Genomic DNA, 23,436 nt, shown 5'->3' with positions numbered 1-23,436 from the left:
AATGGAAAAGAAAGGTGATTTAAGCAATTTTGAGCGTGGCTTGGTTGTGGTGCCAGACGGGCCGGTCTGAGTATTTCACAATCTGCTCAGTTACTGGGATTTTCACGCACAACCATTTCTAGGGTTTACAAAGAATGGTGTGAAAAGGGAAAAACATCCAGTATGCAGCAGTCCTGTGGGCGAAAATGCCTTGTTGATGCTAGAGGTCAGAGGAGAATGGGCCGACTGATTCAATCTGATAGAAGAGCAACTTTGAATGAAATATCCACTCGTTACAACCGAGGTATGCAGCAAAGCATTTGTGAATCCACAACACGCACAACCTTGAGAAATAGCTCATTATAAGGTAATACAAACAAGGCTTCATAATGGTCTTTTTATACCTCTGAATACAGAGTTACGTTTATTTTATTGCATTTCTGTCAACAGATCCTCCAAAAATAACACACTGGACCTTTAAAGTGATAGTCATTTTATTGGAAAGTTGGTGGATGACCAAGCTGATTTTGTCAGTTTTCCTCTCTGTTACGACTGAAGACAAAGACCTGGGCATGACACCAGAACAAAGTGGAATGGGACGGGAGAGGAATGCGTGCAGGAGCTGAGCCTGGTATTTGACATGTAATCTGATGATAAAGAAAAGGATAAAAGGGCTGTTTGCTTAGCCATCTCTTTTTTCTCTAAATCAGACCAAGAACAAATTCAATAAGCAGCATGCATGTATGAAAACCAAGCTGGAAGAAACTAAGTAGGTGGAAGATGACAGCCAATGACGGAGAGAGAATGCACACTTTGTTCTCTCAAGACTATTGTAGTCTTGCCTGTGTGCTAAGACAAATCGAGTCTCATTCATTTAACACTTGCTTTCATACACTCAATAGGTTTTCATACTGATTTGTAACTGGATTCAGGTGCATTCGCACCAATTTGTTTTTACAATTATTACTAATATTAATAATACATTTGGATTATGGGAAATGAAAGACCACTTGGTGACAGTTTTGCAAGTAGTACTACCCAACCATCTGCAAAAAAGCACTTTCTGGATCAGTGTAGCACAAACAATTTTCAAAACACTCTGAATGTTAACGTTCTACAATAAAAATACCCACAGTGCTTTGCTTTTTCTAGCACACGGTAACTTTCTCAGAAAGTGACGCAGACTAGTACAAAATAGTTCCAAAATGCCTAAGTATATAGTGGAGGATAAAATGTGTGTGTGTCAGATGTACTGAGGACTGTCACAAAGATAGAGACATACAGAAACATATACTGACTTAATCTCATCCAAAGCTCCTGCGTATTATTGTCAGCATGTGGGTCTGACTCTCCACAGTGATGGGTCAAGGCCTGCCATCTCTATTGAAACATTACTGCTCCAACAGGAAGTCAAGGTTACGGTTACGCAGAATCAGAGCTGCTCTAGCTACAGTAGTTTTACAGTCAAAATGTTGCTTGCCCTCCAATAACAGCGTAAAAGGCAGAAGTAAAACGTGACCTGAGGGAGTCAGCAGTGAAAACTCTATGCATGGGTGTCCTTGAGTTGAAAATCGACACAAAATCAAAACCGACTCTATATATATTCTTTCTAAATATATATATCGTTGTCCATCTTTCACAAGGGCAATTATTTCAAAGGAAAATGTCTTTCATCAACATGTACATTCTCTGAAACAATTTTCCTTTTAAAGTCAATGTCATCAAGCCCTTATTCTTTCAACCTCTTTCGTCCAACTATAGAGAATGCGTTAGTATTTTATTAGGTGGTTACATTTCATGAATTCATGCACAAAAACGTACTGTAGGATTATTAGGAAAAAGCAAATGTGACCCCCCACCCCAAAATTTAAAGGGACAGTTCACCCAAACATGAAAGTTCTGTCATCATTCAGGTCATTCCAACAGGTCACTCTTTACATTTCTTTGTTCAGATGAACATGATATTTTGAAGAATGTAGGAAAGCAAGCAGTTCTGGGGCACTTTTGACTACCATTGTAATTTTTTCCATTAGTCAATGATGGCCAAGAACTAAATGGTTACAAGCACGCTTCCAAATGTCTTTCACTGTGTCATCGGAAACAAAGAGATTAGTACAGATTTGGAACAACTAACAAACTAAACCTACAAATTCCTCCAAACTAGCCACCTTGTGAAATCTTTCAGAATTTACAGATCACCGGTGACGATTTACATTTTTTGTGACTATTCACAACAGACAGATAAATTGAGTTCCACCCCTTTATATTTTCTTATCCAGTTTTAGACTACTATGCAAAAGTCTTAGATTCTTCATCAGTTTCTTTAATTTACAGCATGTTAAACCTTTTTCTTCAATATGTCAGTCACACACTATGTTTGGGCTCTACTGCTTGTTGCAAGGACTCCTTGTTGATACAAAATCTGACTTATTAGAGTTAAAGAATGTTTGGAAATCGATATTGCCATCTCCCTCAAATAATATATACTTTAATAAAATTTTGTTTTTACAATGTGCCTTAGACTTCATATTCATGTGACATCGTATATGTACAGTCAATTGAGTTACTAATGTATATAGGCCATACAGTAGGTCCATATGATCCAGTGAGTAAGGCCAGATGAAATTCCACTGGCAGTTGTGCAAGATAATCAAATACATACATTTACATTTAGTCATTTAGCAGACGCTTTTATCCAAAGCGACTTACAGATGAGGAAACATTGGAAGCAATTCTAACAACATAGGTAACAAAATACATAAGTGCATCAAACTAGTTCATTAAAGCCTAGCACAGTATACAAAGCTAAGAATAGTGAGGTTAGTAATTTTTTTTTTGAAGAAGGAAAGGGAAGAGAATTAGGAAAAAATCAATCAGCAATCAAAAAGCATGTCTTACAGCTCTTACTAATAGTTATGATTTATTACTTCAACAATTGCTATGATTAAACAATGGTTGTCTTGAACATCGTTCCATTTCCTTTCCACCCAGGTTCCTAATAAAGATTTCAAATCCAAACTTTCAGAGTAAATAGAAAACAGCATGCTTTCATTCATTTTTGTAGGAAAAGGCACATCATAAGATATAAATAGCATCTACACCTGACATTCCTATCTGATATCTCCTATACAAAATGTGACAGAGACACACAGACAGACAGACAGATTAAGAGAGAGAAAGATACACTGTGACAGTGGCACAACCCAATGGAGGAAAAACCGAGGAGGGACTGGGAAAGGGACAGATGCCTGAAGTGGTCTAGCACTGAAGGAAATGTGAAGAATTCCAAAAGATCCAATAAGCCACTAATATGAAACACAGAATCCAATGCAAACATGTTTTAACCTGACCAGTTAAAAAGCATTTCGATTCTTATAAATCTCAACTCTTCAGCTGAGGACTATTTATGGCTTATTTAAAAGAGGTGTGAAGCTCTCATTTCAATTTTAAATTGTTTTGACTTTGAAATGTCTCTGGCTGGTTGTGAAAACTCTCTCACCCACCCACCCACTCACTCAAAAACACTCATCAACACACTCTAGCACCTCAGAAACCATGACAACCTTTGCTGACAAAATGGGCTGGAGGCCGTTTAAAAGCATTTGGGAAACTGGCACGATTTTACTCGCATCTAAAATCGTCACTCATTTCACGATGGAACAATGCCAGTCTGTTCGGTGGACATCAACATGCAGCTCTTGATCTGACAGACATGTACTGTATATACATATTGCCCCCTTCAAATATCCATTTGACCCATATTACCATTTACCCAATACAGCCACATAAAATGCAGAAATAAAATGTTTCTTCATAGAATGTTCCTTGTTTATTCACCTTTTAACTGAGAGATTTACTGATTTGGTGCAAATAAAAGCTCTGAGGGGGTCTAGATTTCTCACAAGACATCTTAAAATGTATATCCAATACATTTACATATATATAAAGATATCATAGAAAGTTGTTAAAACGTATGTGAATGTTAATCGGGAACTTACATATACAACAAATAAAAAATATATATACGAATGCCCATATATGTGTGTGTGTGTCCAATTTCATGTTTTATTTCTAATGCAATGAGATTCAGTCTATTTTATTTTGGCTTATGTGTCCAGATACCATTTGGGGCCACTGCACAATTATTCTGCACAAAACCTCAAGGGATAACCTGAATAAATGTCAATTGGAATCCACCAAGATGGAGATATAATCAGAAAGAATACAAAAATGAAAAAAAAACAGGAACTAAGAAAAAACGTGTTTCCTAAACAATATAACAGCAGAAGGTTAGATAAACAACAGCATTTCTAATGTTCAAACAGACTGAAGACAGCAAGATGCTATGCTTGGTTTTCTTGATGAGACAGTTCAGCTCTCAGCCAATGGGAATTTAAGGAGTGATCCAAGCAGATTGGTATGAGATAAGAAAGTGGCCATCTGTGAGGAAAGAAGGTTTTAACATCTAGCTCCTGGCTGATGAGAATCAAATCACTGGGCTAAGCGTTAGAGCTATTCGGGGTGACGGTAATGACAATAGACCGATTTGATCAAACTCTGCATCGCAGGGTTTCTAGATGGATGTTGCTTGGTTACTGCTAAAATGCTGATGATGAGACTGGGTGTTGGGCGATTAGAGGAGCCTATAGATGAAATGACACTGACCCAACCAGCGAAAGGGTTAAGCCCTCTGACTTTAAGATTAGACTGACTTAATGTTCTACATGTAGTATAAAGACAAAAGACCAATAAAAAGCAATTCATACAGATCTAGATTGTGCGGTTTATTATGTGGACAAACTATTCAGCTACATGGGATTCTATACATCCCTACGAAAAACTCCTGCCCTTCAGCATGACTGAAGGTCTCTTTGTATTTTAAATGCATCTGGAGCATCTCTCACGTCGAAGCCAGCTGCAAAGTATCTTATCTCAATCAGAGAGCTGTTAATCCATCCATGCCCTTCCTGCTGTTCTCTCTGGCCTGTCTGTCCATACTTAGGTCAGGTGAGATCGAAGACAGATGACAAGCATCTGGGTCTTCACACCTACCTACACTCACACCCTGCCCATTTATTCTGCTCATTTACTCACATTGTCATGTCTTAATTATAAATTCTTAAGCATGATGTAAATGTGCTATTTCAAGCTGTTTTGGGGGATATGTAATGAAAAACAAGATATTTTGAGTATGATGCAACCACAATGTAACATTTATAACATAACATGATCTTGCCAGTTCATCCAGAAAACTGTAAAATGGGTCACAAGCATGATCACATTAACATATTAATGAGTATTATATGATAATGCCTTGCATTAGGACAATGTGCACGTAATTAAGTTAGCTCATGTAGAATGTGTGTGTCATGCACCTCCCTAGTTGATGTTTCAGACTGGGTCAGATAAAAAGTTGAAAACAGAAGCTTCTTTTGGTGAACACCTCAAATAATATACCCATGGGAGTTTAGGGAAATACAATTCATGATTACATATGAAATCCTATGACTAAAATATCAAATTCTTACAAGGAAAAGAGAAGGAACGCGGAATGGCTATGAAAAGCAGCTACTGTGACAGTATCAAAAAGGTCCTATTTGGATAAAAGGAGGAATACTCAAGGTTGAATTTCAGTTCTGGTTTGTTAGACACGTAAATGGTCCTACTGAAAATGAGACTGCTTTAGTGATTGACATTTGAATACAGAAGTTTCTGCTGAAAAGAGGCATGGGACAAATGTAGAGAATTTAAAAGGGTTCTTTTTAAAGTAGGCTTAATGGTGGGTGTTCTTTTACACAAGTAAACTGGTAAATTACAGAAATGTACTATTTAGGGCTGTTAATGTAATAGGTTCATTTAATGTGATTAACTACAAAAAACCCTCATTAAAAACGTATGAAATTAATCATGGGATTTTCTCACCATCAGCGCAAACTCACAGTCATTGGACTCTGGCCGTTTGAAAGTTCATCAGTGGCGGCTGGTGCACATTTCTTTGGAGGGGGCGCAACAAACCATTTGACATGTGATGTAAACGTATCATCACTGCTTAGCTAAAAAAAGTTTAACTATTAAAGCATCTAATGGTGTTTAATACGGTAATAAGATACCAGTCCAAAGGAGAAAAGAAAGATTGCAGTATATTTTATTATTTATTACAGTAAACTGTAGTAAAATTCCTAGATGCTACAGTGTTTCTTAACCGTACCAAAGTAAATATTAAAGTATAACACATTCTTTTCTACAGTTTATCAATTCACTATTGTAGTGTATGGAGTTTTCAGGAAACTCTGGAATTGTTAATAAGGACCATAGAGAGTAACCCTGTTTATTGTTTTTGTTGGCCATCCATCTCTTCTGTAACAAAATATGAGAGTAACTCTTTAGTTCAGTAAAGAATAATAACAGTCCATCAGGTGTCTCATCATTGTTTGTGTTAAGCTAAACAAGCACAACTACTACTGAAAACATTAATAAAATCAGAAATATCACACACTACAGTTAACTTAACAATTAACTACAGTTTACAAGTGTAAACACCAAAGTGAGAATAAAGAGAAAAAAACAAGAACATGGATTACTTACAATCCAATACAAATAGCATCACTGAATATAGTGGGTTCTGTGCTTTTTGCGTATCCCGCGTAAAGTGTAAACATTTTATACTGAGGGCGAGTAACGCTCATCCTTTATCACTGTTGCGGTGAATTTGTTCTGTACTGTTGAGATACATGTTGAACAAAAAATTTTGTATTTGTTCAGAAATCATTCCAATTTGTTTCTTTAATCACACCCTTGACAGTCAAGATGAGATCACGACTATATATTGTTTAACCAATTCTATTGAAAATGGATTCTCGTTAGTTTAAAATCTGTCATCCCACAGTCAGCAACAAGTGAAGCTGAGACGGCAGAGAGGCAGAGAAACCAAACAACAACAGCTCTAAACAAACTGGGGCAATTTATCAAGAATTACAGGGTACATTTTATAAAAACTAAGGATCAGTGCTCGAACTGAATCAAGTCTTCTCTTTTGGGTGGGGGTTAATCACGCAATATACAATTTATACAAAATACACAATATATTTGATCATAATATGCATAACTATGTACTATTTATTAAAAACTGTCGTTCATAAAAGAACAGGCTTCTTTGACTGTATTTTATGATCAACTCAATGCAGGCTTGGTGAACAGAAAGTACTTTTAAACAGTAGTGTACGTCCAACAGAATAATTCTAGTATTATTTACCAATGTAGTTTTTACTATCCCTAAAACAATGGACACTTGACACTTTGTGTCAATGTTTGTTCCAAAAGACTTGTTTAAATGCAAGAAACTAGTTTATTAGATATTAAAAAATTGTGACAAGACCGGCTGTCAGTCTGTGTGTTAGTGTTGTGGGGATTTTTCAACGATTTCAGTGCAGTTTACATAGTTTCTTTGCAGCATGTATGTGGCCGTTGGTCTTAGCAGCCTGAAAAAGTTTTATACAATTCTGAAATGATTATATATAGCACAGAAACCGCACAATAAGCAACACCTCTATAATGACTAAAAAGCTGACACTCATCTTCATCGAGATCTCTAGCACCTCAAAACCAGGCATGACAATAATTTACGCAAAGGAATACAAAAGCCCCGGCATGGAGTTGATAGATATAGTGGAAAGATATATATAGAGAGAAAATGACCCTTCAAGAAAGTAGAAACTTCCTCTTCCAGACTGCGAGTGGAGGTTTATTATTCTCCATTTTTTAAACTGAAGTTAGCTTCACCGGAGCAACAACAATCATGCAGTCATGTCAACGATGTCCTTTAAACCTGGGGCTGGTTATTTACTATTTAAAGAGACATGACAACTAGCCCATAAACAAACTTAATATAAATTATTGTAAACAATGAATTCACAAAATTTACCCCATCCATTGCATGAATTTAATCAGATTTGTCATTATCATTTGTACTAAAAAAAAACGATCTGAGGGGAATCCCCTAAGTCTATACTTCTTATGGGGGATCCCTAATGCCTTATGGGGGTCCCGGATCCCCCCAGCCCTCCTTCAATTCGAGCACTACTAAGGATGATGGATTTAACTTAGATTCATCTTTAAAGTTCTACTGAACAAAATTCAGAACAGGTGGATGGTCTAAAAGTGATTAATTATTAGAAAATATCTCTTTCAGAAAAAATAACGAAAAGCAATAATCATCATCTTTCTTGGAGACAAAGGTTTCTCTGAAATGTGCAAGGTACCAGCCTGAAGTATTATTTTTTGTATGTGATCTGAGCTACACAAATTACTAAGTTTGAAATGCACAAGATTCCTGTTCAAGTTATTAAATCAAGTAGATAGGACCTCTTGTTGTCATCATGCCAGCAGTTACTAACACATTAAATGTATTGCCTCTTGATGAAAAAGCCTTTGTTCCCATGCTGATTTGACAAAGTTTTTTCTGTCTGTGATTTCTTAAACTGTGCTGTTATCATGTGGCTAAAATAAAGGGGTGTTAAAAACATTGGAATCTTTTTAGTGAAGTCTTTGTTATAAATCACAGCGTCTGAAATAATGTATCCATCGCAAGGTGATGATGAATCACCATGAATTCATTTGTTATCTGGCAGAAACATGTTTGGGATGTTGAACTGAAAACCATTTTACCTTACTCAATATAAAACCTCGAATATATAGCCTTTTGGGTTATGAAACATGTTAATAAATGCCACGTGGGTTTTGTTTTTATCATGACAACGTTCTTCCAGAAAGAACTACTTCTGTTTCTAATCGCATCATTGCATAACCATTAATGAATAAATAGGTTTAACAACAGAGAATAGATTTTGGTTGCTCCATCCACCACCGACTCACTCACCTGGCGGTCGTGTTACGGAGGATGACCAGAGCGTCAGGAAAGCCATCTAAGTTGTAGTCCCCTAAGTGTAGGGTGATGGGACTGTGCAGTTCTCTCGCAGCATGACTGTCTGGAGGGGGCACAAAGCCCCACAAGGAGTTCTTCCACTGGAAGTCCGTCAGCACCGGCACCCACTTCAGCTGCCGAAAACACACAAGTTTCAAGCACCACTTCAGATAACGTTTTAAATTCAAAGTACAGCTACATACTGAGAGAAAACATTTACAGTAGCTGGAATCTAAAGGCACCCACATAACACATATTCCTATAACAAAACATGAAAACCATTGAGTATGCAAACAACACTGCTTTTGTTTCCCAACAAAGGCCACAAATTGAAGAACCACCAGGCAGAACACAACATTATGTGAAGAATTATGTCTCCCTCTCTCTCTCTCTCTCTCTCTCGCTTTGGGTTTGGTCATTTGTACTTGTGTGAAGACACGGACACAGATTTTACAGGCTCAACTCACTCATGAATGTAAAACAGAGCCAGGTGCATCTCTGAATGTTTTCATCCATAAGGATAGAGGCACGGTGAGAAGAGGGAGGGGGAGAGAGATGGCTAGAGATAAGCAGGGAGGGAAGAAATAGACACATGATGGTAAAGAGAGAATGCACGCTAGAGAAAGAGCTTTCTGTAATGGCCTCTAATATAATTTTCTCCTAAACCTCAGTAAAGAGACAGACTCAATGATGCCATCAATGACAAAACGAAAGGCTGCACTATGCGTGTGCATATGTATTAATTGAAATTGTTAATAGCTAATAAGGCGTGAAGTAACAAAATGTTGTTGAAATGGAAGTATGAAGCGAAACACGTGGTGTGCACTGTAGGGATATCAGCCTCATTACGAACAAAAGTGAGAGCCCTGCAATGCTTGTTTACTTCACAGCTGAATTTCCTGCAGTTCATATGCAGTTCAAACTCTCCGAGACAAAATAACAAACCGCAAAAACAATAACAACCTTCAAATGATTGGACATAACTACAATTAGTAACCTACATGTTCAAACATAACAACGCTTAATAAAATGAAAATCTAGAGGTGTGTCCAGAACCAAACCGACAAGTTTCAATTTTCACTTAATGCGATTCACAGCGTGATTTGCAGCCTGGTAAGAACACTCCCACAGCAATTTGTGAATTACGTGACGCTATGGTTATAAGGTTAAATATTAAGGGCATTCACATTAACTTCATTTGTTATGGAACAATCTAAGCATGCAGAAACATCTTTAAATAATGAGGTCCAGTTGAAAATCAATAAATTCTTACATTTTGGTAAAGACCTGAATGAATGACAATCTAATACCGTGTTAAAACTAGTGCTGTCACAATATACCCGTATCGAAAATAGGCGTGATATTAAAATTCATGTGTTTCGATATTCCGTTCATTCTACACATCTGATAGTGTAAATAATTCAGCACCCATTAATGAAATACTCAATTCAAAAATGAAAATTCTGTTATGAATTACTCCTCCCAACATCCTGTATACAGTTATTTTCTGTTGAACACAAAGATATTTGTAAACAAAATGATTTACTAGCTCTCTCCGTCCCGCTACATTCATACAGTATTTTGAACGTGATTCATTGGCCAAAAACCAGAAAACACAGAAGAAACTAAATTAAAGATGAATTTGACTGAAAGCATTATGATTTCGTTTGACCACGATTATTGTGTAGTGAAAATCAGATATCGTCACCACCTTTGTTGTAACCACATGTGACACAGCGATTAGAAACAGTTTCTACCTTCGAAACAGCTCCGTCCCCACAGTGATCTCCTTTGATAGAAGTGCTGTGACAGACTGATTATTCGCTTGGAATCAGATATTACATTAAAGTTCCTCAAGTTTCACAAGGGAAGCCATAAAATGCATAGTGCAAAAGGTCTAGTGCAGCATCACAGAAGTTACAAGGGGAAATACAAGGGATGTGTGTGTACGTTTATGCTCATCAACAGGGTACATGGATTGAAAAACTTGAACAAAAATTTTGCTGGAATTGTATCGGGTCGGGACACAGTGTTACACTAATCTTCAGTTCACTGCCATACGTTCCGCACCCTCTTTTCTTCTTGTCTCTCTCTCACTGTTAATAAATATTTACTGGTGCCTCAACTTCCCATAGGAGTGCTGAGGCAGACCTCAACCCCCACAGCATGTACTAAGTAAGCAGTTCTGACTGATGGGGTGTTTAAAACCGGTTATGAGATGTTATGACAGTTTATGGCCACAATTTCTGATGGCTCATCATTACTACCTGGAAATACCGACAAGGTTTAAATTGGACATGCTCGGCAATCCATTTTTAAACAGGGATCATTATGCCGAAGCACCTCAATACCATTCCAATAAAACAAAGGATCCTTATGACGGAGCTGGTGTCTGTGTGTGTGAATGTGCTGGCACATTACATTTATAACTGAATTAAATGGGCTGTTGTTATTTCCAGAAAAGCATGAATTGTGTGTCGTTCTGTGCGAGTCATTTTCTCCAATTTCTCTATTGAGCACTAAAGCTCCACATACAAAAACAAAACCATTTCTCAAAACGCCACTCACACAGAATGCCTTTAACTCCCAGCCCAATCCGTCTAAACTGTAGTCTCTTTTCATTTCAAACAGTAATGATTATGCAAACAGTCATTGCCTTGTGGCCATCAACAATCAGCTTCCATCACAATAGGTCTGCATGTGTAAATTGACTTGTATCAGTGCTGACTGCCGGATAACGCTAAATCTTATTGATTTATTAGCGAGGGTAGATGGAAATCACAAGGCTGTGGAATGACATTGTGGCAAACACACCAATGAGTCAATGCAAAACACATACATTGGGTCGCCTCAAGTCCTCACAGCTGTTAGCTGTAGTCATATTGATGCCAGTTCAAGATCATTACTGCTTTTTCAAACCCCGTACAATTTATCCTGCTAACCCAATAAGACTTATACTTAAAAGGTTAGAAGCTGTAGAGAGAGAAAACAGAAATTATATTAAAAACACACAGTCGCAAGCATAGAAGACAAAAACAAGACGGAGGCTGTTGAGACGATGAGAATTAGATGCTGAGAGATGTCCTGATTTCATTTGAAAGACAGAGCTACTTGCATGTGCCAGACTTGGCTTTCAGACGGTAAGCCTGAATATGAGTGGGCTTGATCTAAATTGAAAACATGCTTCCAAGTTTAAAAATAACCTGAACCAGCTGCCGTGGAGAATAGGTGTTGGCTGCATTAGCTGATGGCCAATGAAGACCATTGGCTGCAAACCAAACTGGCAGTGTCGACCTGCACAATCCCATAAAGAGCCTAATACACATCATTACTCTACATGTGTCGGCCCCCACCAGGCAACAGATTCCCTGGATTCCTGGTTCCTTTAATGGTGATGGAGGAAGAGAGGATGCAGGCAGGGCCAGGGAAAGAGCAAGTGACGCAACGCAGAATGCGAAGAGATGGCAAAACAAACTAAGTATTCACAGAGGAATTAACCAGAAGTGACCGGCAAAATGAACAATACTTTTTGGCCTTCAGAGAAACTGGAACAGGTTTTAAAGCCAGTAATTGAAGTACAGTTTTAAAGGGTGGGCTGACGCAGAAATGAAAAATCTTTATTTTCTAACCTTCATGTCTTAACAAACCAATATGACTATATATTATTTAGTGGAACATAAGAACATAATTTTAACGCAGCCCCTTCTTGTGTTCATAAGGGGCACATATGGAATTTTCAATTTTGAAAATATGAAGAAAACACAGAAATGACCTTACTTGACGTCCGTAAATATTCATACTTCATACTCTCAGGGTTACCTGTTTTTTTACCTTCATCTTATATTTATACCTTTTTTAGCATTTAACATTCAATGTGTACTCAAAATGGAAGCCTAGAACTATACTTACGTTATGTTGAGAAATACTTTCTCATAAAGATATGTTTTAGTCCACATTTGCAGCCATAAAATTGGTATAACACTGTTGATAGTACAGGAATCTATCTTGACACCGGTTTGCTTTTTTAATAGATACTGGGGAAAAGACAGAGGACACACATTCTAGTCTTTCATTTACGCGCTTCTTGAGGAAATGACATTAAATTATGGCAATGATGAAATACTTGAACCATCCATTTCTCTTTAAAAGGTTTCCCCAATTGGGTAACATAGTTGACAAGGGTATTTCGGCATATAACAACGTAAAATCCCAAAGACATGATATGTCCTTGCAATTATAGATTGACCGTTCTTATTTTTTCGATTTGAAAGAATGCAAGTGTAAATAAAAGAGTATTGGGTGACCCATTCCCTTAAGCCCCCATACAACTGATATTCGCTGTCTGCTTTACTTAGAGCTGGACTCACTGACAGGTCAGGGAGTGTTTGGTCTATTCCTTTGGCAGGTATAAGAAGTCCTTTGTACACGAGTGAGTACACGGGTATGTGCTTGGTCCTCAGCGCTCAAAAGGGTTTGAGAGCTCATCTGTGAATCAGTCAGCCCTTTCTAACACAGACTGCATACATTTATCATCTTGCTCATGGTGGAAGTCTACCTGACAGTTCATCGACGCCAACCAGGTGAACATGCGGTATGACTCATACAAAAGACTCTTTCTACACGTCTAAGACAAGACTCATGCCAGCTAAGTGTACGTGTGTGTGATTGATGAGAGAGAGATGAGATAGATTGGGGATGAGAGGAAAAAGGACTATGGGTAATTCGTGGTTTAGGCGCAGGGGGTGTGGCTTGTGGCTGAGAGGAGGGAGAGAACCACTCTCAGCTAGAATGAATCTCTCATTCAGCTATCCACTGCTCTACTGATTAACCCAATCAACTTGAACTGAAGTGCACGCACACACACACACACACACACACACACACACACGCACACCTTAGCTTAATCAAACAGAAATGTGATGGAAGCTAATCAGTGTCATCCAGGATAATGAGACACTCTGTAATTAACAAACCACCATAGCACACGCATTCATTTCTCAGTTGCCTTCTTGCTTTAAGATGTTTATTGGGAAAAAGGTGATCGAAAACAGTTCTGCATAGATGCTACGAGAGCACCATGGGCATTTTGACCCCAAGGATGATAGGATATGTTGGCATCAGCGATTACTTTGGCATTCAAAGTTTTTACTCCGCTCATTCATGGCACACATGACTGTCTGTCATTTTAAGTGTCTCATTTGTGTTAAAGACGGAGCGAAGCTAGATAAACACGGTGCCTCCTCCATGAAACTAAACAGTTGAAATGTCAGCAAGTTATATCGATGTTACAGACACAAAGAGAGAGAGAGAATGATCTCTTTAATGGAGAAAACCATGATGGCCTTCCCTTAGCAAAAGTAATGGGACATCTTAGATAGAGGAGATGCTGTGCACAGAATACAAATGGCCCATTTTCTTCCCTTCCTCATATCAGTCGGAAAGACATCATCACGTTTGCATTGCCAAGATTCGGTCCCTGTGGCTTTGTTTACTAAAGCGCATAAAGTCCCTGTGTTAGCTGAGCTTCGCTCTTCTCCACTCCCACAGCCCAGATGCAATGCTTCATTAGGCCAAGAAATTAAAATCGGAGCTCGCCGCTGGGAATGACGAGATGCCATTACATCAATAGTGCTACTGATAGATGATACGAAAGTACAACCTAATGAACTGCCAGTTTTATGATATGCCGGAAAAATTGAAAAAAATCGTTATCACTCATCGCATTACGGGGAACACATGCCATTCCACCACGTGTGAGAAACAGAATCTGACAACAGACGGCCTCTTCATTAGCCTCCCAAAAAGAGAGCCGCACAATTAGTAATAAAATGTGGTACAGGGAACAGGATACGGGCTTGTTGAACGGAGGCGTTGATAGTGGAAAGGTTGTTAAGTGTTATTACAACATGCAGTGTTTACATCTAAAAACAAAAAAAGACTTGAGGATACGAGACAGCCGATTATCAGCACAGTGCGGAATGGGAAATGCATGATTTTGCCTTTAGCAAGAAGCGTTTTTGTTGAAAAAAATTTCACAATCTTTATCACAAGACATTTAACACTTTGATAGCCCGTAATGCGATAACATGTCACCCACCATGTGTTAAACTCAGTGTAGAAAGACACAGTCAGAATCACAAAAAAATGTTTAGCGATAATAATGAGACGTGTGTCGCACTTACTTAACCCTGAACAATCATATACAGAATTTATGCAATTATGATTTCGCATAACACACAGTAAAAAAAGCATTGAAGTGGAATGTGCAGTTGCAGGGATTATAGAAAGATTTAAGGGGTGAGTGGAAATAACTGTTGTTGCTCACATACTCGTTTGAGAGTGTGTCCAGATATGAAGGTGACCTGCAGGCAGTAATTAATTTGTAAATTATTCCCATTACGATTAGACACAGAACAAGCACTGATGACAGACCCAGCAGGTTTTGGAGGACCGTAGAACATAAATGAGCATGAGTGTGTTTACTTCCCAACAGACAAAAGAACATAACACAAACTGTGAGATTCTGCACCAATAAACCTCTGGTACATAAGGCGTGCTCTTGAAAAATTCAGCATTACACCGTGTCTACACCGGACACGTAGCGATGCGACACGACAGAGGGCATTAGAGTCTATTATCATAAAAAAATGTGTCCACACTGGAAGCGGCATGGTGCGATGCGACAATCCCATTAGAACAAGCCATGTGTCGTGTCGCGTAGACACGGTGTAACAATAACAATGTTGTCAAATCTTAATAAGTGTAGTCTGTCTATTAACACATTACTTAATTTACAAATATGAAAAAAAATATTCAATTCAATTCAAATTTAACATATATCATCAAGGAAATGTGTAAAACCAGAAACACACAATTATTTATTTAAAAGAGAGAATTACAACAAAAAATCTTTAAAATGGACACCTAATATCTACAGTATATTTTTTGAATCGATCATTAAATGTGAACCGAAACTGAAAATTCATAGAAAGCATTTGCATTTAAGCATTTACCTATTATGCAAAGTGACATTTTTTAATGCAAAGTACAAATGTAACAACCTTCAATTCACATTTCGCATCTTTTGGCACGCAAGTTCGTTGCTTTACTCGATTTAAAGTTTAAATGTAGACACGCAGCAGGCGCCGCATCGAGATGGAAATAGTTAATTCAACTTCATTCAGTGTTGCACGCGCACCGCTGGTCATTTGACTAGAGAAGCTGGCTTGAGATGCGAAATGTGAATCGCCCCTAAAGAGGCAGTAACATAATCCTATTCACTAACATGTACGGGTACTTGGCAGATCAGGACCCAACCGTTCTGGCAAAAAGTCTGCACGGCTCCTTGACTTACAAAATGAAGACAAAATGAATGTCAAAAGATTTCACTTGACAGACCAGCAGTGGTGGGAGTGAACATTAGCGTGGGCCGAGAAGCTTAAAGAAAGTGCTAATAACACTGCATAGACTGTGCCCTTAGAGAAAACCACTGCAGATTTCTGCAAAATTATCATCTCATATGACAATAACAAGGATTTCAACAAAAAATTGTCAAAGGTAAAATCCAGGAGAGTCCCAAATATTAAATATAATATTGTAATTTATTATATACTTATATAATTTGCAAATAAATTCATAAAAAATCAGACAATGTGATCTTATAGTCTTATCTTTTTAAGTGGGAAAACTTGCACAATTGGTGGCTGTCTAAATACTTTTTTTGCCCCACTGTATATATAACTGATTTAAAACTAGACAAATATCGGTAAGATTTAATCATGAAAAATACTGATAATAAATCAATAAAAACTGAAACCGGAGATGCTTCTGGAGCAATGTTTACATCCTGCAAAGTGGTCTATAGTGCTATCAATACTTGAGACAGGGCCATCTGATGGTGGTGGTGGGGGGTCATAATCTTTGTAATTGTATTAGATGACATGACAGGAATAACACATTACATTTTTTGTGATAATTATTCATAAGTAAATATCTTGGATAATTGTACATGATTGTAGAGTTTTGTCAAAAACAGAGACATTATTCTCGATCATTTCAGAAAATATGAAGCATTTATTTTGATTCTGCTAATGACTCAGAGTAGCAGCGCACATGTTGAACAGTTGGGGTTGTGACAGGAGGGGACAGGGATAAAAAAAGCTGAAGGCCTTGTTTTCTGGCACCCGTTGCTATTGTACTGTTAAGATTGTTAAGTGGCCCGTATGGAGCAATAGATAATGACCAATCTAACCTCTTCAGAATACAGTGATGGCTCAGCACAGGAGACATCTTCACATGAACGTCAGGGAAATGTTGCATTGAGGAGCTTTGCCCACATTTGAGAGTTTGAAGAAAGAAATATTTATATCAAGTTCATACTGTTAGACAAGCTGCTTCAAAAAACCAACACTGCGGTGCATTTCACGCTCAAAAGATACATATACAATGAGAGACACAAACACGTGGGGATGGCAATACTGTGAGAGAAAGCTCACGGTGCAAGATGTGAGAGTGATGTTGTGAAAATGAAGAGTTTTTTTTCAAAATGAGAAACTGTCCAAAAATCATGTTTTGTTTTATTGTGCATCCCAATTAATATCAAACTTTTGTTGATTTGTCTTGATTTAAGCCATAATAACTAAAAAGACACAGTTGAAACACTATGAAACTAACACTATGAAAACACGATAACATATTATGATACAAAACATGATTTTTGAAATGTTTTAAAAACTGAGTTCTCATTTTGGAAACAAACTCTTTAAATATTATGTATACTCCTTTGAGGAAAGAAAATAACTGAATAAATTGCCTGACACACTCAGCTGATGCTGCCAACCTGCGAACAAAGTTGCTATTACGGAGTACATGAAAATGAAATGAATAAGCATGAGATGCCCCTGCAGGCTGAGCGAGAGAACTGTTCAACCTACAAGGGGCATCCCTCCCTCACGACTCTTTTGGAATTCAATACACACGTACACCAGCGCTCACTTCCAGCACCTCAGACAATCTATTGCCTCTCTCTCCATCACTTCCTTCCCATCTCTATTTCTTTATGTGTCCCTCTTTGCTGCATTGCAGCTTAAGGGATAGTTTAATTCCGTAGTGATTCAAAAGTCTTTAGCCTCTCATTCTCTCTGAGGCCTATAACAATGTTTACAACCAAACCAATTTAAATCCAAGCAGCTACAAACACTAAACTTGATATACTGTTGATGCACACCTTTCGTTACTATGTACGACAAAACCCAAGCAAACCGCAGCAAAGTTTCTTCAATGCCCATTGAGAACAACTGAGTTTTCTACAATTTTGGGGAGATACTTGCTGAAAAATGTCTTAGAAGTTACACTATAAAACACCTAAAGACCGTTTCATCAGACACACACCCCTAGGGCCTCATTTACAACCATTGCGTACACACAAAACATCCCCTGAAAGATGCGTACACCACTTCCAAATTGTATTTAATATCCATATCATACATTGGATTCGTGTTATCGTGAAGATTAAATCCAGCGGTGTTATTTGCACTTGTATTGAGTGATAATTGTTTCATAAAGAGCCTCTTGTAAAATCTAACTCAAATCTAAAATTAAAATTAAATCTAAGTATTTAATCAGCGCTGTCTCGCCATCAAATCCACTACGGGACCATGCATATAGCGATGCAACGATTATAGATTTTGTTGTTACGATTAAAGTGTGAGGAATAATCAGGGTAGCACGATTATGACGATTATTATGCAAACATCAATTTCTATATTTTTACTGGCCGCTGCCACAAAAAGTAATAAATAAATAATAATGTCTAGTTATTCGTTTCTTTTACCTATTCAATCTTAATAAATAAGCTCATAATACCATAAAACCATAATGTATTATGCTATTGCTCCTTTAAGAGCTAGTGCGCACAGATCACATGCCTTCCCCCCACTGTTTTAATTTACAGCAAACTACAATGGATTTATCAACATGATATAGAGCATGTTCTCTAAATAATAACATACGTTAAATTGGTTCAATTTGCGTCAGGAGTTGACTTTGAAATTGAGATTTCAGATTACATTATGCATAGTGAAACTAGGTATTGTAAGCTCCATATATGGTTATATCAGGGAGGGGTGGAGATACATGTACGTCACAATCTGACCCCAATAGTCACGGTGTTTAAATATAGTATGATCTTTAGAAAAGACAACATGAATGGCTGTATACTGCATAGTTGGTGAAAAAATCTGGGATAGAACACAGTTAACCATTGAAAAAATAAACACAACAAATGCCAATGAAAAGCCTCCTTTAACAAAGCAAGGCACATTTTGTGTGTGTGGTTGATGACACTTGCAACCCCATTCACTCTAATGAGTACAATGTTACATGTGTTTACACTGTCAATATTAAGCAGATGAGCTGGAAAAGAAAACAGAGAAAATTAGCTCTTTCAACTGACTGATGGGAATACTGATGAATTGTGTGTGTGAGAGCACTTGCATTGTAAGTATTTGTGTGATTATTACAAAAACACCAATGCACACAAACCGGCTTAAAAAGAGAAAGATCCCTGGGCCAATTAAATCATACACTGCTGTTATTTGACTTCAATTCAAGCAGTCCCTTTATTCGATCTCTTTCTTTTCTAAACTGTTTGTTTTCTCTCTGTCTTGTCATTCCAACACACTGCATGTGTTGTCTATATCAGACATGTTCATTAGCGATGCTGAAAAAGCGCTGTCAAACCCATGCAGCTTGTTTATGTAATTCGACGAAGAACGGGAGAAAAGAGAATATAAAAAACAGGGAGAGAAGAGGAAGACTGCATCGACATGCAGAAAGTGATGGACAGATAAGAAAATAACGAAAGAGGCAAATTCTTCTTTCCTTTCATTGAAGCTGATGGTGACGACTAGCGTCTGTGGCAGGCGGACAAAAGCTGACACGTGTTCTCCGCCCTTTACATTCCCGCCCTCTCCCCGACTACGTCCATCTTTGTTCCCTTTCTCTCTAGACCCAAAGCCTGTGACAGGCAGACAGAGCCAGACATTTGGCTTGGGAGTCTATGTGTGAGTGTGTATGATAACCCCTGCCTTCAATTGTGAGACTGACATTCAGCTAAGAGCACACACTGCAGGCTTGAATATTACTAAATAAACATATGACATTCTTATTATATGTTGCTTTTACAAGTATCAGTATAAAAATATAACAAATATAAAATATTTCTGTATCTAAATTTATTTTGACAAGCAGCTTTCGTCAGGTTGTATGCACACTTGATCTATCATTTCCCACTGACAGCAGGTCACATGAAAACAAATGGATGAATGGATTGAATGGAGAGGTGTGGCAGAGTAGTAATGGCGAGCCTGTGTACCTCTGTCCCTCCAGGCTTGGCCAAGTAAATGGCACTCTTCTGACATGCGTCATCCAAACAAACGGGCAACAGGTGGTCTTGGGAGCCGTCACCATCTGAGGAAAACAAAAGAGATTGGGTGAGGTGGCTGGAAGAGCTTTGCTAAGCTTAACTGGTACAGCATGATGCTAGCACACTCATAACATCTACTGTAAACAATCTAAATAACATTGTCGGTGAAAGTCATGAGCATAAATGTAAAGAAAGAGAGGTGGGAGGAAGTAATAGCTGCACGGTGTCCTTTTGCTATTCTGATGAGAAATTCAGCATATGGAACTTCATGTGATCTCGAGCAAGTGTAATGAAGTGTGTGGCAGCCTGGTGAGTTGCAGTTTGTCCTGGTGTCAGAGTCTTCATTCTCATGTTTTTATTTTGCAACACAAAGCGTTCCAAGAAAGGAATTAAATAAATTCTGAAGAACAAAAACAAAGAGGTGATAGTAAGGATAAAAGAGATCGGAGGGGGAGTAACAGTGAGATAAAAAACAGAAGATATGTGGTGATGGTAGATGACACCTGCATTGACATTCATAGTATCTGGCATGTGGCAAATAACCATGTAGATCAGCCCAACAGCCTGCTGGGAGACAGAATTACACAAACACACGCACACAGTTATCTCCACAGACAGTCACCTGGGCACTGACACACAATGAGGGCCGGGCTACCCTAAGCTACTCATTTTATTAATGTACAGACAGCAAACTTTAAAGAAAGCGCTTGACGTACCATTGTGTTCATATTAAAGAGACCCACCCTTTATTATTGTAATTTCTTTTATTTTTATGAATTCAGAAATTTGGGAAAAATATTGTTAGATGTTCACATAATGAAACTAAAATGATAATTTTACCTACACTATAAATAGTAAATTCAGAAAACTGAAAACAATTTTGAAATGGTCACACTTAGTTTTTTTGCGGCTAAAGATTTTTTTTTAAATCTTTAACTTAGTATTATAAATTTAGTTAAGGAATACAGCATGTAGACAGCTTTAAAGCGAACTGAAAAAGACAACAATAGTCTAATTTCGATTTCAATACAGTCAATTTTGACTGAACGTAACTGTGTGTGTCTGTGTGAGAATCCCAAAATGTGTAACTGCACTGCAGAGAGTGCGATGAACCGGTCGCTTATTGTCACTAATGACTTCTTGTTCCTGGTACACAGTACACTCGCAAAGTCTCACAGCACTAGAAGCAAGAATAAAACAAAAGTCCTCAACGGCACGGTGCTTGTGTATGTCACGATGACTGGAAGTTAAATGCCACATCACATTACATGTGACACTACTGTAGCTTCAAGCTTGACATTTTTTTTAGGAATACGTCTCCGCTTGCGCTATGTTCCTGACAGAAAAATGCACCCTAGCGTTGAATATCATTCGGTTAATGAATAATGCATTTGGCTGTCACACTTAAAAAAAAAAAAGAGCAATTAACATTCTGATAAAGCAGATGGAGAATTTTGTCTAGCATATGTTGTGCATTCACAATGACACGTCCATGTCAGGAGTGACTACATTCTGATGGTGCACACTCATGAATTATTACAGTTTTGTACTGTAAATCTGCTAGCGGCTGTGACTTTGTCAGTCAGGAAGTGGTCACCTTCGATGAACATTTATTAAAATAGTGATTTAAACTGTGCCAAAACCAGCTGAATGTGGCACCTCTGGAATTGAATATAAAACAGACATTGAAGAGATACAGTATATAATATTCTATAACTGTTACTTTGTCAACCCTACAAAACAGTCGCGTATGTCTTTCAGGCTAACTGATGACATACATGTACACAGCAGCTACAGTTCAACATGTTTGGCTATAAGTCATACTGAAAAACAAATTCAATCAACACTTTGGCTCGGTGCAAAACACTGCTGTGTTTGTTTGAGCATACGCAACCATGAGCAATAGTAACACTGACTAAACCAATGGTGCATGTTTGGGGCGGAGCTGTCTGTCATCATTAGAAGGTCATTATTTTTGCAATTTTGTAACGGTTAACACTCTTCACCTTCAACTGAGCACATTACGGTGCGACCGATTGAAACCGGACCACTAGTCTGAGCTTCAACTGTTATCTTGGAGTGTTTGAAGCAGAGAGGAATGGGTGGAGAATACTAACGGAGAGAGAGAGAGGTAAAGGAGCCGAGAGAGGAAGGTCACTGGGGTGTATCTTTGATCTGCCACTTAGGTGCCATATGGAGAAGAGTGCCACGGCATAACTGACAGGCAGAAGTGTGAATAGAATAACACCCATTTCCAACCAAACAAGGGGACCCTTCCTTTTTCTTCTTCCTACTCTCTCTCACCTCCTCGTTCTTCTTTCTCCTTTCCCACCTTCCTCCCACATACTCTTGCGTGTCGGCGCGCCGTGTTCCTTTAGTTTTCTGTCATTTGAAATGCGTCTTTGAAGCATCTTGCAGTCGTGATTTCTTTAACCGTTGAAGGTCACTTCAGAGGCCCCTCGCTACTCGCAGGTGCTGTGAATAACATGTTTATTTAGTTAAAGTAGCAGGTGTTGGTTTTGATGTGCCACAGATGTTTACTGTGAAAAAGAAATCAAGGGTTGCGGACTCTGATAAGCAAATAATACAATATATTTGAGTGAATATTTGAGGGCAATTAAAAGCAGATCATATGATTATTGTTTAAACAAAATCCTGTATTTCTTAGTCCTCAAACACTGCAAAGAAATCAAGTTCATTTTCAATTTGAAACATTACAGAATTTGTACATGCATTTAGGAAAAGATTGAAAATAGTTTTTTATGTCATGATCTACCAGTTTTCATTTGTCTTGTCATGCTGTCAGTCTTTCACATTGCTGTTGGATGACTTTATGTCACTGTTGAGGTTTGATTTTCTTGACATTCAACAGACACTGGACTGGAATGGCCACAATACAAGAAATGCGAATTAAATAGAAAATTCAGATTGGTCACTTAATTTTTTCCATGGCGGTATATATGAATACACACACACACACACACACACGCACACACATTTGTGATATAATTCAGACTTTTGTTCAAATTTTGCACTGTTCATATATACATATATACACACACTATGTATAAAAAATCAAGAACCCTGCCAATTTCCACAACTGATTTACAGT

At 38.0% G+C, this 23,436-nt stretch overlaps 1 protein-coding gene across 2 annotated transcripts in view; it reads right to left on the bottom strand.

Moving 5' to 3' along the window:
- The window catches only part of itfg1 (integrin alpha FG-GAP repeat containing 1), a 110,623-nt gene that overhangs the window by 40,375 nt on the left and 46,812 nt on the right, over positions 1 to 23,436 (bottom strand). For both annotated transcript variants that reach the window (XM_079456883.1, XM_079456882.1), the window contains 2 exons: positions 20,274 to 20,368; positions 8,855 to 9,033 (listed from right to left, as the gene is read on the bottom strand). In XM_079456883.1, coding sequence (XP_079313009.1) covers positions 8,855 to 9,033; positions 20,274 to 20,368 — 274 coding nt within the window. The remainder of the gene's footprint in view (positions 1 to 8,854; positions 9,034 to 20,273; positions 20,369 to 23,436) is intronic.

The sequence above is a fragment of the Barbatula barbatula genome (assembly GCF_947034865.1).
Source record: "Barbatula barbatula genome assembly, chromosome: 1".
Taxonomy (NCBI): Eukaryota; Metazoa; Chordata; class Actinopteri; order Cypriniformes; family Nemacheilidae; genus Barbatula; species Barbatula barbatula.
This window is presented reverse-complemented; position numbering and strand designations above follow the sequence as displayed.